The sequence below is a fragment of the Nicotiana tomentosiformis genome, chromosome 5, assembly GCF_000390325.3.
Source record: "Nicotiana tomentosiformis chromosome 5, ASM39032v3, whole genome shotgun sequence".
Classification (NCBI taxonomy): Eukaryota; Viridiplantae; Streptophyta; class Magnoliopsida; order Solanales; family Solanaceae; genus Nicotiana; species Nicotiana tomentosiformis.
Window position 1 is genome coordinate 132972245 of NC_090816.1, and position 18328 is coordinate 132990572.

Genomic DNA, 18328 nt, shown 5'->3' on the forward strand with positions numbered 1-18328 from the left:
GAAGTTTGGTATGATTGGATGCCTATGTATTGTAATAAATGCTTGCAACTAGGGCATGTGTGCCAGGAACCACTGAAAGAAGCTCTGCCAAAATAAATAAAAGGGAAAAATAAGAAGCCTCAACAATTCTGGAGGAGAATAGGGCATGCAGAAGGGGGTACACAAAGGTATCAGGGCATACAAAAGGATGTTATTCCACAAACTCAAGTACAAGATGAGAAGCAGAAGGGAATTGAAAATGTACAGCCACAGAACTCTTCACAAAGTCCAGCAATGAATGCAGATGATGAAGGTTGGAAAACTGTTAAGAACAAGTCTGTGTCAAAGGACACAAGAAATGTGGAAAATAACATAGGGGTGAGCACATCCAATGGTTTCAATACCCTTGATCCATCAAGTTCTCAGGTTCCTGCACAAGTAAGCTTGGGGCCTAGCAGCATGAATAGGTGGGAATTGATGCAGGAGACAGATGATCCTTTTATACCAAGATGAATATAGTATCATGGAATGTGAGAGGCTTGAATAAAGTCTATAAACAAAGAGAAATTAAGCAGTATCTTAGAGACAATAAAGTAGTGTTGATAGCAATAATTGAGCACAACGTAAAACAACCTATGGTAGAGAAAACTATCCAAAAAATCTCTAGGAATTGGAAGTGGACAGATAATTATGTGGCTAGTAACAGAGGGAGAATATGGATCTTGTGGGATCCTGGAGTACTGGATTTTGTCATTCATAGTTATTCTGAGCAGCTAATCACTGGGAAGATTATCATACACCAAAGTCATAAAGAATTCTGGATGACAACAATATATGGTTTGCATACCATTGAACATAAAAAGGCCATGTGAGAAGAGTTGGAATAGCTGCATAATGAGCTACAGGGACCTTGGATTGCTATGGGAGACTATAATGTCATTCAAAGTGTTGAAGATAGGTATAATGGTAACCCTGTTATGGAGGCAGAAACTAGAGACTTCTCTGATTTCCTAGAGAACACAGGAATGAAAGAACTTAAAACAGTTTGCATAGAATTTACGTGGACAAACAATCGTGTATATAGCAGAATAGATAGAGCTTTAGTTAATGCTAGATGGATGATGAATATGACACAGTTAGAGGTGGTACTGCAAGATCCTCTCTTCTCTGATCATACCCCTGTTTGTGTTTACTTTGAACATGATCACCAACCTATGCCTAAACCATTCAAGTTCTTCAATAACCAAGCTGAGCATAAGGAGTTTCAAAGGCTAGTCAAAGATACCTAGGAAGTTAGCATGTTGAGGCCTGCTATGCAAAGAATTTGGATGAAGTTAAAGAGGCTGAAAAAAGGATTGAAACAGTTAATTGTTGAGGAGTATAGTAGAATTCCTGAAAAGATCCAAGCTATTCGAGAGAAACTACAACAAGTACAATTGGAAATGAGAATCCCTAATCACTCAGATGGATTGAAGAACAATGAAAAAGATCTGAAAGAGAAGCTGGAGAAGTGGATTATGGTAGAGGAAAGTATTCTCAAGTAGAAGTCTAGAATCTAGTGGCTAAAGCTGGGTGACTCAAATTCTGCTTTCTTTCATGCTAGCATCAAGAATAGAAATGCCCAAAAGAAAATCACTAAGTTGCTCACTCAGACAGGGATGCATACCCAAAATCAAGAGGAGGTGCAACAGGAAATCATTCAATTCTACAAACAGCTTCTAGGATCAGTAGTAGTGGAAATTTCAGCTATTGAACCTGAAGTAATGAAGAGGGGGAATGTGTTGATAAGAGATTAGCAATTGAAGTTAATAGCTCCTGTGACTAAGGAACATATCTACCAGGCTCTACAAAGTATATAAGATTCCAAATCCCCAAGGTGTGATGGATATAATGCTGTATTTTTTAAGAAGTTATGGGGAATCATAGGAGATGAAGTAGTTGAGGCAGTACAAGAGTTTTTCAGAACAACTGAGGTTTACAAACCAATTAATTTCACCACAGTGACTTTGAAACCAAAAGTGCAGAATCCATCAAGAATAGCTGAGTTCACACCAATATCCTGCTGCACCACCATATATAAGATTATTTCCAAACTCATTACTAGCAGACTACAAGAGGTAATAGATTATCTGGTAGATGATAGTCCGTCTGCATTTGTTCCTGAAAGGGTAATATCAGATAATATTATACTAAGTCATGAACTAGTTAAAGGGTATAACAGGAAGTCTATCTCTCCAAGATGCTGTATGAAGATTCATATGAGGAAGGCATATGATTCTGTGGAGTGGTACTTTCTAGAACATATTCTAATTCAACTGAATTTCCCAGAGATCTTCATTCAATGGGTCATGAAATGTGTCACTACAGTCTCCTATTCCATTCTCATTAATGGGAATCCTATGAAGCCATTCCCAATAAAGAAAGGACTCAGACAGGGAGATCCTATATCCCATTTCCTATTTGTACTAGCCATGGAATATTTCACAAGAGTTCTAAAGGGGCTAAAGGAGAATAAGGAGTTTAAATTCCATCCAAAGTGTGCAAAGTTGAACATAGTACAACTTGGTTTTGCATATGACCTTCTGCTGTTTTGTAGAGGTGATATGGCTTATGTGAAAGCTTTGTATGCTTGTTTTCAGATGTTCTCAAGAGTGTCAAGACTGGAGGTAAATATGGAGAAAAGTAGTATTTACTTTGGTGGAGTTAATAAGCAATTGCAGATTGACATACTTGACCACCTTGGTTTCTTAAAAGGAGAACTTCCTATAAGATACTTAGGGGTACCTCTTAGCACAAAAAGACTGTCATTGTCTCAATGTAAGCCCCTAATTGATAAGATAATAGGCAGGGTCATAACCTGGACATCAAAGCTACTGTCTTATGCAGGGAGACTTCAGCTAATCAAGAGTATTCTCTTCTCCATCCAAACATTCTGGTCTCAAATATTTACCCTACCAAATAAGTTGATTCAATTGGTCGAAAGTGTATGCAAAAGATTCTTATAGACAAGAGGAGTAGATAATTCAAAAAGGGTACTAAGTGCGTGGGATGAAATCTGTATTCCAAAAGTTGCAGGGGGACTAAATATCATGGATATTCAAGCTTGGAACAAGGCTGCTATATGCAAACTACTGTGGAATGTTTGTACCAAAAAGGATAAGCTATGGGCGAAATGGATACATTGCTACTATGGGAGAAGAACCACACTGTGGATGAGTCAACCTAAGCAAGCATCTTGGATTATACAGAAGATCTTAAAAGCAGCAAAATACCTGGAAGAAGTGATACTACAAGAGAAGGAATTCATACTGATAAGGACCTTTTCTATTCAAAGAATGTATAGGAAGCTTCGAGGTGAGTTCCCTAAATGCTCTTAGAGAAGAATGATATGTAAGAACTATGGGGCTCCTAGATGGGTGTTTATACTGTATCTAAACTTACAAGGGAGATTCCAAACAAGAGATAGAATAGCTAAATGGAGTCAGATTGAAGACTTGACATGCCCACTGTGTGCTAGAGAACCAGAAATAACTGAGCATCTATTCTTTAAATGTGAAATGACATCGCAGATGTGGGAGAAATTATTGAAATGGCAGGGAATCAAAAAGAGAGCTCAAGGATAGTCTGAAGAAGTTCAATGGGCAGAGGTTCATGTAAAAGGACAGTCAGCAATGGCTAATATGTATAGACTATGCATGACAGCGTGTGTCTACCATATATGGATGGAAAGGAACTTAAGGATATTTCAAGGCAAGTCCAGGACAAAGGAGATCATCTTACGATTGATGGCACAGGAAGTCCATAGTCGAGGAAATCAGTATAAGAAGCTAATTAGAAAGTTGCAAGTTATGAAGTGGTACCCTAGAGATTGAGGATAGCCTTAGTTGTTTTCATTCTTGTACTCAATGATAGAGTCTGATGAGTATAGGACTTGGGGCATGGTGTCCAAGTTCCTAGTAAAACAAGTATTGTAAATGTTATATTTGGTTTGTGAAATAAAAAATTTACTTACCAAAAATAATAATATTAGAACTAAAAAAGGAAATTAAAAGAATCGAAATCAAAAAATTAACTTAAATCAAAGAATTAAAAGAACTAAGACAAAAAATTAAAAGAATTGGTATCAAAACATTAGAAGAACCGAAATATACAAAAACTGAACTCAAAAAGCAGATGGAAAATCAAGGAAGGAAGAAGAAGAGGAAATAGCTCTATTTGGAACAAAAGAGAAATAAATAATCGCCAATGGGGTTTTCAAAAACGTTGGGTTATTTTAAAAGGATAAATGGATAAGATCTTTTGGATTGGATTAGAAAAAATCTATGTGGACCACTAAATAAATGCCACATGTTGAATTAAAATTCCATCAATGTCATGTCATTTTTCTGTTAAGAGGGGTATTTTTAAGCCTAAAAATAACATTAAGGGCAAATTTGAACCAATAGATGGAAGAAAAGCAATTGTGAGCCATTTCTAATAGGTTAATGGCATTTCTAGCCCTTTTCCGTTTCAAATATTAGAAGAAAATTTTATTTGATAATACTTTCGTAATTTTTAAATGTATAAATTTTATTTCTGCAAAACAGATCGGGATTGATATAAAGATAAAAGAATAGTGATTTCACTCTCGTTGGCCGTTGCTCGTCATTTTTCACCAGTAGAAGAATAGATTTTATGATTTTGAAGTTCTCAATATAGTATATACTATAATAATTTCATTTGCACAAAAATAGCATGAACTCGTGACCAATATCCAATGACTGACGGGTTTCTAGTGTCACATCAAATATTACTTTGTTTTAAATATACAATTCTTTCAAAATATCATTTCGTAAATTAAATAGACTCAAGAATTTTAGGATACATGTTTTTAAATAGTCTATTGGAGAGTAGCTTGTTGGATATAGCAGGATAGATAGTGAAACTGACGTCTTGGGACTATGTTTAGACTCATTCGTATTTTTCTTGTTTACTTTCTTGAACTGAACATATTCTTACTTGGTAATGAAAGTTATTAATTACCCAAAAATATACTTATTATTTATCAAATTTACATCCAACTTTAATGAATAGAGTATATTAAGAGCAGCTTTTAAAAAAAATACTGGTTTGAGAAATCTTGTATTTATCTGTTACGATTACTACAAAGTTTCAGATTACAACTAGCAATTACATAAAAAATCTTTTTGTAAGTTTGCCTTTTTAGTTGTTTATCATTAGGCATTTGGCTATAGCCTATACATAAAAATCTTCAAAACCTAATTATTTTAGACATTCATTTATTCTTGGATGAATTAAACTTATTTTTGCCTATTTTGCTACTCTTGCAAACCTTTTTTCACGTTCAAGGGTTGTGATAGGATGGTTCAAATTCTATCATTTTTTATCAGAAGTTTCGAGTTTGAGCTCTGAGATAGAAAAAATTATAGTAGGGATCGTTTTATGGTCTTATGCGGCTCTAATGCGACTAATCAGGTTCAATGTCACTGCTGAATATGAGATTGTTTTTTAAAAATTAAAAAAAAAACCTTTTGTTCCATTTGTCAAACTGGCCTCATGTTTTTTACCTTACAACAGTTTAGGTCCTAAAAAACATTGTCTTTTCAGAAATCCAAAAATTACTGATTCCAAGAACTACTAAAATTAAGTCCTATCCAAAAGAGTTTTCTTCCCTTAAGTGGAGTTTATTTTCTTGGATTACGAAATGCAGAATGTTTTCTTACTTTTGAATTTATCTGCCGTTTTTGTTTCGTTTTCTATTTTGCTAATTGTTATTTAAAAATTTGAATTTTATATAATGGAAAGATGAGGTAAGCTAAATACAAAAGAAATTCTTAAAAAGAAATATAAGCTGCTTTTTAAAACGTTTTAACAAATAATAAGGGATATTAAAGACAATGAAGAAAAGATCTATTTTCGAGTTGTTAAAATGAAAGAAGAATACATGAGATTCGATTATCCTAACTACTCAATCTGAAAAATCCAATCTGTTGGTGCTTTGGTTTTCCTCCTTTTCTTTTAATAAGAAAAGGTGCCATTTTTTTCCTAGTTGTTGTAAATTGCAATTTTACTTATATTATGTACTTAGATATAAGTTCAGTGGAATATTTTATTTACATATTTATATCAAATCAAATAATAAATAATGCAACACAAATGTTATTCACACGCATGTTTATCACTTAATTATGATTAAATAAGATATAACATATTTTTAATTTGATGTGAACACCATATGCAAATGAATATTTATCCAAGTTCTAGTCTCGTCAGAATGGATTGAGTATTTAAACTTGATTGGTTTCGACATTTTAGAAAAACGACCTAAAATGCTACTCCAATAATTATCTTTTTAGTAAATTCTTTTAACAAAAATATATAGTTTGAACCAAAATAATTAAATTCCCCAATGAATCCCATAAAGAAGTCTTCATTTCTCCACCTTTTCTTCCCACAAAATTCACCGACAATCCCAACCTAAAATTAATAGGAAACAATAACCATTAAGAAATTAAACTTTACTGGCTTTCAATTTTTATATTTTAGTAGTTAAAACCGCACTCATTTTTTCTTCAATTTTCTATTACTCCTACTTAAGTAGTCACCATCAATTATTTTTATATTTAATATTGACAATAATTGTTTAAAGTACCAAAATACAGCGGAATTCATCAAATTCATACTTCTTTCCCAATTCCCAACTAGTATTTCTCTATCTTCCCAGCTCACAAAACACACACACACACACACACAGAGGCTCCCTCTCTCTGAAAAAGTAAACCAACATGATCTCCACTCCTTAAGAACTGAAAAAAACACCAAATCTGAAATATTGAAACCTCAAATCCTATTCGGGGTTTTGAGTTTTCTTTGTAAGGAAGAAAAATGAGCTTGAAAATCTTAATTCTCTTCACCATTTCAATTTTCTTGATTTTCCGGCCGACAACCTCAGACATTGTTTCCGACCGGTCAACACTTCTTTCAATCCGATCTGCTTTACGTGGCCGTTCACTTTTATGGAACATAACAAGTCCGACGTGTTCTTGGCCCGGTGTTATTTGTTCACCGGACAAATCCTCAGTTCTCGAACTTCATCTCCCCGGAATGGGACTTTCCGGCCAAATCCCACCTGGTCTTTTCTCAAATCTTACTAAATTAAACTTCCTTAGTCTTCGTTACAATGCACTTTCCGGCGTAATTCCGGCCGACTTATTTTCTCCATTAAAAGACTTGAAAAACTTGTACCTTCAGCATAATCTGTTTTCCGGTCCGGTTCCGGATTCAATTTTCAGTCTTTCTAATCTTGTCCGGCTCAATCTTGCTCATAACAATTTCTCCGGTCCAATCCCTTCTTCTTTCAACAATTTGACTGGTTTAGGTACACTATACTTGCAGGATAATGGGTTTTCGGGTCAAATACCGGATCTGAATTTACCCGGTTTAGTTCAGTTCAATGTGTCAGATAATCAGTTAAGCGGGTCAATTCCTAGTAAACTTTCGGGTCAACCCAAGGATTCTTTTTTGGGTACTTCACTTTGTGGGAAGCCACTTGATTCATGTGATAATAATAATAATAGTAACGGAAATGAACGGGAAAAAAAGAAGAAACTTTCAGGTGGAGCAATTGCTGGTATTGTAATTGGTTGTGTTATTGGTTTGCTTTTGATTCTTTTATTTCTGTTCTTTTGTTGTTGTCGGAAAAGGAGTAACAAAGAAACAACAAGATCTGCTGACGTGGCTGGTGTTAAAGAAGTGGGAGTTGAAATTCCTGAAGAAAAGGGTGTTGAGAGTAATGGAGGAAAAGATGGATTTTTGGGTAGTGCAATTGCAGCTATAGGAGTTGGAGGGGGTAATAAAGATAAAGGGAAAGCTGAGGCAATTGTGGGAAATGGAAAAAGTTTAGTGTTTTTTGGAAAAATGAATAAAAGTTTTGATCTTGATGATTTGTTGAAAGCTTCTGCTGAAGTTTTAGGAAAAGGGACATTTGGTACTGCTTATAAAGCTGCATTAGAATCTGGGATTACATTGGTTGTGAAGAGATTGAGGGATGTAACTGTACCTGAGAAAGAGTTCAGGGAAAAAATTGAAGAAGTTGGAAAGCTGAATCATGAGAATTTGGTACCTTTAAGAGCTTATTACTATAGTGGGGATGAGAAGCTTCTTGTTTATGATTATATCTCAATGGGGAGCCTTTCTGCACTTTTACATGGTAAGAAAATAGTAACTTCTTTTCTTTGCTATGTTGTTTGCATTCTTAAAAAATATCGTCTGGTGCTTGTCTGATCCTCCAAAGTAGTGCATTTTTGGAGGATCTGATACGGTTTCGGCATTATTTCTTTGAGAGGCCGAGCTGAGGGTTTATTGGAAACAACCCCTCTACCTTCACTAGATAAGGGTAATGTTTGCGTACACATTACCCTCTCTAGACCCCACATGTGAGAATATACTGGGTTTGTTGTTGTTGTTGTTGTTGTTGTGTCATGCCATTATAGTACAGTAGTGTTGTTTACCATTTACATGATCTGCAAATTTTAGTTATCTGATTGACACTGATACTGCTACTTTTGCTGATTTTTATGAGGGTAGTAATTTTGGATAGTATTTGTTTTCTTGGATCTTGTTATCTGTTCTTGAACTGGTGGTATTGTGTAAAAAGTTGCTGAGTTTGGCTTATGTGCTGTAGTTGAATTTCTTTTCATCTCTAGGTTTATCGGAAACAATCTCTCTGCCTTCAAGGTAGGGGTAAGGTCTGCATACACACTATACTCCCCACCACACTCATTTTGTTGTTGTGCTGTAGTTGAATTATTGTGCCCAAATGTGTTCACGAGATGCATTTAGAACAGGTCAAAAATGGAGTTTTTTTAAGTATTGGAATGAGGACCACTTTGGCCCAACCACTCAAATCAAACTTTTCATGTTTTCTTTTTGTCTTGAGATACTGAAACTTTCAACTTACACTGTCAATTTTTGGTGTGAACTTGATCTGTCATTGAAGCATGTTGCTACTTTGTGCATATCAGATCTTATCTTAAAACAAATGTGAAAACATTGTATGAAATGAATAAGAAATCTGACATGTTCTTTATGTTACTCAACCTGGAATAGGCTTTAAAATTTGCAAATTTTGTAGAGAAATTAGTTGTATGAACTCTTGTTCGTCACTTAGATTAAAAATACATTATATATCTAAGGAGTATTGGAAGTTGTTCCCAAACTGCATATATGTGAAGGACAGAATTTTGGTAGTTTATTAGAGAAAACTAACTAGTGAATTCTATCTGGTTGTATGAATTTAAACCAAATTAACCTTTGTTTAATAACATATCAACAATAACAAAAGCGCCTCATTATATGAATTCCCACTGTCCATGTAGCGCCATTTAAACTTATCTCGGTCCAAGATCTTAGGACTGGAACGAGCTTAAATGGAGCGACATGGACAGTTATGAATTATTTGGGTGCTTTACTCGGTATATCTTCATTGTTAGTATATCTCTGGCAGTTAAAATTTAGAAAGTAGAATTATTTCACAACTTTCATGTCACAATAGTTTTTCATTCACCTTCTCTTGCCTATAGGCAACAAAGGAGCAGGTAGGACACCATTGAACTGGGAAACAAGAGCTGGCATTGCTCTTGGAGCTGCACACGGGATTGCCTATCTTCACGCACAAGGCCCCTCCGTTTCACATGGCAACATTAAGTCGTCCAACATCCTCCTCACCAAATCATACGAGGCCCGTGTTTCAGATTTTGGCCTTGCTCAACTTGTCGGTCCATCATCAACTCCCAACCGAGTTGCAGGTTACAGGGCACCAGAGGTAACCGACCCTCGTAAAGTTTCCCAAAAAGCAGATGTCTACAGCTTTGGCGTCTTGTTGTTGGAACTCCTAACGGGGAAAGCTCCCACCCATTCGTTAATGAATGAGGAAGGCGTCGACCTCCCAAGATGGGTGCAATCAGTGGTACGAGAGGAGTGGACAGCTGAAGTCTTTGACCTCGAACTCCTTAGGTACCAAAACGTCGAGGAGGACATGGTTCAGCTCTTGCAACTTGCAGTTGATTGCACTGCTCAGTACCCGGACAGACGCCCTTCAATGGCCGAGGTCACTAGCCGCGTTGAAGAACTCTGCCGATCTAGCTTCATGGATTCTGGAGCTGACATAATTGACAATGCAGAAGTGCAAACTGCATGAAATTGAACAAGAAAATAATTCCATCACATTATTTCCTTTTTTTTCCTTTTTTCTTTTAACGTTTTCGATTGAGCATTTTAATTTCTCTGTTCATTCTTGGAGATTCTTCAGTGAAGATCAATTGTTCATTTTTTTTTCTGGATTTATTTTCCTGTAGCAACAAAGTTTCATTAAGATCTGGTTGGCAGTTGAAGTGGGGTTGGTTTTTAGATATTAATGTATTCTTTTTTAAAGGGGTGTGAGCTGTATAAATAATTGAGATGACCTTGTAGTTACAACTCATTGCACAGATTCTTGATTCTTTAGGATTTGCTTCTGATTAAAGATTGATTTGTTGGTAATAGTGACTGTAATTATCATTAATGGTGTGTAATGCCAACAGCCAGCAATACCATGTGAGATTATTCCTTTCTAAGGGTCCAAAAAACCTTATCAAAATTTGAAAAGACAGATGTAGCCAATTTGAAATTTACGGGTTCCAGATTTTAGGAGGACGACCTCAAGTGCTAGTAATTGAATTTTAAATTTAATTTTTGTACATATTTATGTCTTTTTCAGTCCCATTTGAAGTTTGATCTGTACATGTGTTTTCACCATTTTTTAATACCAGCAAATTGATATTTAGTAATGCTTTAAGACTTTATCAGATTTTGCGTCTAATTAGAGTAACGTAATAAACTTATTAATCTTATCACTGTCAAAATCTACTGTACTATGGAGTTAGGAGAGATTATTTTGGCTTGTGTAGTTAACAAAAGAGACATCATTCCAAAATGTTAACAAGTCTGAAAACGATTTTAAACTACTTTCCACCAGACAAAGTTAAATTAGAAGCAAATTCAAGGTCTCTTTCTCTGGTAAAAGAAGTTCACGAACCGTGGGCCTTCTACCTCCACGTGGCATTGCTCCATCAGACTTTCACCCATAGAGAGAAATTCCTGTTGTTGCCTCCGGTAGGGTTTGGGCCGTGTCTTAATTCTAGTGTGCTTGATCATCTTCTCGGACTAGCTACCGATTATCGCCTTGGTAAGCTATTATCTCACCAACTAGCTAATTAGACGCGAGACCCTGACTAACTATATACACACATATCTACACTTTGAGCACTCAGTGCGCTCTGATTGTCCGTCTGTCTGTGGATGAAATATTGTACTCAACTCAACCCGCTTGTCTAACTCACGGTAATGTGATATAATGATCAATAAAATTGGTGCAAATCTTAGAGACCAAAGTTCAAGTTTGAGACCAAAAAACACTAATTTTAATGGAGGCAAAATCTACTAGCTGAGATCCACCTAAGCCTTGGTTGGTAAAAACTATCTGGTACTTAGTTAATGCAATAGTCGAGGTAGCACCAACACCACATTTATAAATAAAAAAGAAGAAGAAGATATATGTCCCTACTTTTGTAGGTTTATATAATCACAAAGTTCCCAGTGACAAGGTTATTATTCTTGAAGTTATGAAAAGTATTTGCTTTTGAATAAACTAATAGTTGATCAAAAGGTCCTCTTTATCAAAATAAGAGAAAGGGTTAAAATCTGTAAACATCACTGAAATGAATGTATATAAAGAGCATGACACATGAACACATGAACACATGAAGTACCAGGAAATTGTCTTGTACCAAATGATTTTATCCTTTCCCCTTTCGACCCCTAATTAATACCTTAATACCAATATATATTGATAATAATAACACCGATTTTACTCTTGTTTTTTTTTTTTTGGAAAAATTTAGCATCTGAACAACTCAACCATATTATATCAACATAATTCGTTAAATAAAAAGGAGGAATAATAAAATTATTTGTAAAGATAGTAGTAATATAAGTTTAATAAGCACTTCCGACTTGCATTGCATGTGCTATTAGGATACCTTTAGACTTGTAACATTCTTAACGATTAAACCATTGACCTCTCCTGACTACAAAGTTTGAGTAAATTTTGACATACTGGTTTACACCCTTTATTTTTCTTTTTGAAGTTTAAATGAAATGATCAAAAAATATTAGCAATGAATATACAGTTTAAAGAAAATGTCGGAAAAAATTGAGAGAAGATAAGTAGAGATTACTCGTAATGATCTTAGACATTCAAAAAAAAAATGTTTGTTATTATATTCTTTTTGCTTTTACAAAATGTTACAACTTCACAATATTTTTGTACTACCCCTCTCGCTAGGTTACATGCTTTGGATATCTAGGGTATGCAACGTGAGCCATGTCCGCTAGAAGTAATTGTTGCATCGAATGTGGTGGACGATGCAATATTACCAAGTTTTCTATTTGTGTTCTTCCCAACTTGGCCAAGTGATCAGCACACGTATTTCCTTGCCTCAAAGTATGGATTAGAGTTATTCCAAGTTTATATATGAGGCTCCTGCATTCTTCCATCACAATCCTATCCGGGTGACTTTCAGGGACGTTACCTTCCACAGTTAGCCACATTAGGGCATCACTCGAATCGGTTTCGATTATTACATTTTTCATGTTGTAACTTTTTGCTAGAGTCAGACCGCCATGTATAGCCCATAACTCCGGTGTAAGACTTGATGTCGCTCTCATGTTAAGTCGTCCGTAAAATCCTCCTATCCACCTTCCTTTATCATTTCGAGCAATGCCTCCGAACCCCGCTAGCCCTGAATTAGGCATAAAACTGCCGTCTGTGTTGATCTTGATAAACCCTATAGGAGGAAACGACCAACATATGAAAATAGGTGTAGTACTATGTTGAATTTTTGTTGATTGAAAATGGCAATTAGTTGCACTTCTAGGGCCGATTGGAAGATGACTTTGCCAGCAAATAGAAGACACGTACAATGATGCCATAGCTTTTTAAATACCACGAGATTCCACTATAAGACTCTGTTTTGACTATCAAAAGAAGAAAAAGAGACTATAGAATTAAACAGAAAACTGAAACTCTTAAATTTATTATCACAACACATGTATATATATAAACAGGCAACCTAGCTAATCCTAATTTATGTAGGATTCTGCGTTTAGGAAATTAATAAGGAATAGGAAACTAAATAACGTGACTTTTTAAATCCTAATTCGAACTCATATGGGATTTCCATTTAAGAAACCCAGACGGAGAAGGAAACAAAAGAAAAAATGGAAATGAAAACGTGACTTTTTAAATCAAAACTCCAATGGGGTTTCCATTTAGGAAATCGAGGCGGAAAGTGAAACAAAAAAAATTAGTATTATAAATTATATGGTTTCGGATTCCCTTCTTATATTCATTATTATTACTATCCCATGTTAAATAAAATTATAAATTATGATTTTGCCACTAAAAATTTTCCTACCTACGAAGATGAATAAAATCCGTTTAAACCAAAAAATGTTAAAAATAAAATCCATTAGAAAAGCACATCAACTAAAAACTCGTTCCTGTGAAATTCGTAACAAAAATACTCTCAATATAATACTTACATTGGAAAGAACTCTTTTGCTTCTTAGAGCCCGTTTGGCCAAGTTATCAAAAATTGATTATTTTAAAAATTATTTTTTCAGACGTGCTTTATCCAAAAGTATTTTTGAAAAACAAAACAATTTGTGTTTGACCAATTTATTTAAGAAGTACTTTTTACAACATTTGTTTGATCGATCTTTCTAAAAAGTACTTTTGAGTGTCAAATTACCAAAAGGATAGTACCAAGATCTTATAATTATTTTAAAGAGAAAAATGAACTGAAACATTTATCGTAAGAGACTTTTATTATTTTTTGAGGGGAACAGAAAATGATCTATATTCTGAAAAATATTTTTCGATATTTGGTTGAAGAATAAAACTTTTTTTTTCTAAAAAGACATTTAATAAAGGGGATACAGAAGTCATTTTCTAGAAAAAATATTTTCACTCACCAATTTAACACCAATAAACAGTTCCATTAAAGCTTTATTAATTACCAACTCATCCTTACTCCCCTGTATTTTTTTTAATAATTAAAGCTTTATTAGTTACCAACTAACTATGTACAAATTTCAGCTCAGCTACAAGTTACAACTCAGCTGGCTGATCACTCCCTTGTATTGTTTCTTCACTAGTTCACTTGTCCACGCTTCACGCGGTTATAAATAAGTAACATTGAGTTTATTAAGTGAACATTTTATAAATTAGTCCATATAAAAAAAGAAGGAACATAGCAAATACTAAACTAATTTTCACTTATAAAAATCATATCTAAACTCTAAACTAATCAAATGTAATTTTTAGTAAAATTGGAAGTACTAAATAAACAACGCTTGATTGAAAAATCTTCTAAAATTATAGAAAATTACAACAAAGTAAACACTTATTCAGTCATTCCCCACTAATAAAAAAATTCTTTAAAATAATCAAAAACAGCAGCAGTAAAACAAAGGAAAGAACAAATTCCTCATTTTGTCTAAATTTAGGTAGGAAAGGAACTTATGGACTTCGAATCATAAAAGTGAAAAGCATATAATCAATGCTTTAATCACATAACAAAAATAACTTGTATCTTTATCTCGATCAAATTAGAGTACGTGTGATATTACAATAGATATAAAAAATAAATAGAAAAGTTTCAAGGATATGAAAAAAAACTTCTATAATTCAGCCTCATGTAGTTGCACAAGCTCTGGGCTAAATTGCATTATTATTCATCACATGTTTATAATCATTATAGATAATTTAGAACCCCATGTAAAACATCAATTTCAAATGATTGAAGATACATTATATCTCAATAGGTGATACTTATTGTGTTAACTCTTTCTATTTGAATCCTGTTTAGTTACTTTTCTTAGGGTTTGGAAATTAATAGCATATCATTTTGATAGACTACTTTTTAAATGTAATTAGATATTGTTGAGGGGCTCAAAATGGAAACTATATCAAATCGAACCGAAAAAAGGAGTTAATTCGTATAATACAAATATTTAAAAAAAAAATCCATATAACACTACTTTCCGGCTAAAGACTATGAAGAGGAAACATGAAACATTCTTCCTTTACTTATGCTATTTTCATTGGAAAGACAATTCAACCAAAGCCATATTTTCCCAAATATGAATCTCAAAAATAGTTGTTTTCTCTAGATAATCGTTTCTACCATTTAATCTCACAAGTTACATCTCTCTTCCATATAAATCTTAAAAGCAAATTCTTGAAAAAGAATCGAACTTATACATACTCAAGGTGATGATAAAGGAAAGAGAAAAGGAAAGAGTGAAGATGAATAGCCAAAAGTAGAAGTTAGAGTAAAGGAAAGAGTGAAGATGAATAGCCAAAAGATAGAAGATTTTCAAGTTAAGACATTTTTTCAAGAACTGAAAATTTTTAGTGGAGAAATTCCTTATAGGTGCTGAAATTATGTAGAAGAGTATTTATACGGAATAAAATATTAACTACCACATATTTTCAAAGAATAGATGCCTCCCATGAAAAGGAATGACACCTCCTCACAATTAAATTTTTTATTTATCTAAAATAATTAAAATATTCTTCTTAATTTTCATCATTTGTTTTTCATCATCTCTATATTTCTTTGTTACACATTGAATTCTTGTAACGACCCGACAGGTCGTTTTGAGTATTATAACCCCATTTCTCCCATTTAATGCTCAAGTTATGCTTTACCGTTATTTTATGACTTACCGGGTTAGTTGGTTCGGGTCCGGGAGGATTTCGGAGTGAAATGAGACACTTAGTCTCATAATTAAAAATTTAAGTTGGAAAAGTTGACCGGATATTGACTTATGTGTAAACGACCTCAGAATTTAATTTTGATGATTCCAATAGCTCTGTATGGTGATTTTGGATTTAGGAGTGGGCCCGGAAAATTATTTAGAGGTCCGTAGTGGAATTAGACTTGAAATGACGAAAGTCGAATTTTTGGGAAGTTTGATCGAGGGATTGACTTTTTGATATCGGGGTCGAAATCCGATTATGAAAAATTTAATAGGTTCGTTATGTCATTTATGTCTTGTGTGCAAAATTTGAGGTCAATCGGACTTGATTTGATAGGTTCTGGCGTCGTTTGTGGAAACTTAAAATTTCAAAGTTCATTAGGCTTGAATTGGGGTATGATTCGTGATTTTAGCATTGTTTGAGGTAATTTGAGGGTCCAACTAAGTTCGTATGATGTTATGGGACTTGACGGTATGTTTAGTTGAGGTCCTGGGTGGCTCAGGATGAGTTTTGGGAGGTTAACAGATCATTTTTGGACTTGGCATGTTGGGTGAAGACTGCTCGTGTGTTTTTCTGGTTTCCTTCTTCGCGTTCGCGAGTGGGCCCTCGTGTTCGCGAAGGGGAATTTGAGGCAGGCAAGATTTTTCCTTCGCGTTCGCGAAGAGGATCTGGGTTGTTCACCGCGTTCGCGATTAGGTATCACGTTCGCTAAGGGAAAAGAATAGCGGGCTTGAGTTTTTGCCTTCGCGTTCGTGAAGAGGAGCTCGCGTTCGCGAAGAAGAGCTCGGTAAAGCATTGCATTCGCGAGCAGTGTCTCGCATTCGCGAAGAGCAATGTTGGGCAACACGATTTTGTGATTCGCGAATGCGAGGGACCTGTAGCTTTCGTGGGAAGAGAGGTCTGGGCAGAAAGTTTAAGTTCTGAAAATGGAACTTCGTCTTCAATTTTTGACAGATTGGAGCTCAGGAAGAGGCGATTTTGGGAGATTTTTAAGGCAAATAATGGGGTAAGTGTTCTTAACTCATTATTGGTCAAATTACCCGAATTCATGATTGTTTTTAACATTTAATGGGTGAATTAAGTTGGAAAGATTAGAAAACCCTCTTGGTTTAATTTGAAGATTTGAGGGTCGAGTTGATGTTGGAATTAAGTTTTAAATTGGTATGGTTAGACTCGTGGTTGAATGATCTTTCGGATTTTTATAACTTTTGTCGTGTTCCAAGACGTGGGCCCCATGGGCGATTTTTGAGTTAAATTTCGGATTTTTATGGAAAAATTATATTTTCATATGAAATTTATTTCAATAAATGTTATTGACTAAATCGAATTATTTGTGGCTAGATTCGAGGTGTTTGGAGGCCAATTCACGAGGCAAAGACCTAGCGGAATAAAGAATTTCACGGTTTGAGGTAAGTAATAGTTCTAAATTTGGTCCTGAAGGTATGAAGCCCCGGAATATGTATTATGTGATTGGTTTTGAGGTGACGCATATGCTAGGTGACAGGCCTGTAGGAGTGCACCGTAGGAATTATGACTTGGTCAATTCGATAGAACTGTGTAGTTGAAAAATCTGTTAATATCCGTATAATTTTTCCCGTATTAGAGAAATTGATCTATGAATCATGTTTAAATCATATGTTTACACTGCTGGGACCCATAGAGGTCGTGTATTTGTGAAATTATTTGCTAAATTGCTGCTTTGCACTCATTCACAGTTCTATTTGCACATTTTTACCTCAGTCTCTCTTATTCATTATTGATGCATCATATCATTATTGTTGGACTGCTTATCATGATTTCTGAGAGCCCAAGAGAGTGGAGAGGTTGATGTCACGACCTAAAATTTTCCACCGACGGGACCGTGATGGCGCATAACATTTCACTTGCTAGGCAAGCTAACGCTAGAGAATCATTAAACCAATTCCTTATTCCCATTCAGTAATAAACAATAATTAACTAAGATGAAATATAATAAATACGGAATATCATAAAACTGTATTAACTACTACCACCCGGATCTGGAGTCACAATTCACGAGCATTCAAGAATTTACTACAAGTAATAGTCTGAAAGAAATACAACTATCTGAATGAAAGAAAAAGTAGAACAGAAAAGATAGACGGGAACTTCAAGGCCTGTGAACGCCGACATATCTACCTTGAGTCTCCGAACAGCGGACCAATAGCAAAAACTCGATCAACCCGAGTCGGTATCAAAATCTGCACAGAAAGTGAAGAGTGCAGTATCAGTACAACCGACCCCATGTACTGGTAAGTGTCGAGCCTATTCTCGACAAAGTAGTAACGCGGCTAAGGCAAGGCACCTACAAATCAACCTGTACAATTTAACAGTGTATATACAAATAACAGAAATGAAGAACTAAATAGGAAATGTTGGGAGGGGAACATACTGAGGGGAATACAAGATAAAGAACTACAACAGAATGATTACCGAAGCAGTCAATATACCATGAATCAACAGGAA

General features: G+C 34.9%; 1 protein-coding gene across 1 annotated transcript; it reads left to right on the plus strand.

The window, feature by feature from the left end:
- The first annotated feature begins 6635 nt into the window (after positions 1-6635).
- Positions 6636-10518, plus strand: LOC104089371 (probable inactive receptor kinase RLK902). The gene is made up of 2 exons (XM_009594237.4): positions 6636-8188; positions 9561-10518. Exons 1-2 carry the CDS (start codon positions 6865-6867, stop codon positions 10175-10177), a joined length of 1941 nt encoding a protein of 646 aa, XP_009592532.1. The 5' UTR covers positions 6636-6864; the 3' UTR covers positions 10178-10518.
- Positions 10519-18328: the final 7810 nt, after the last annotated feature.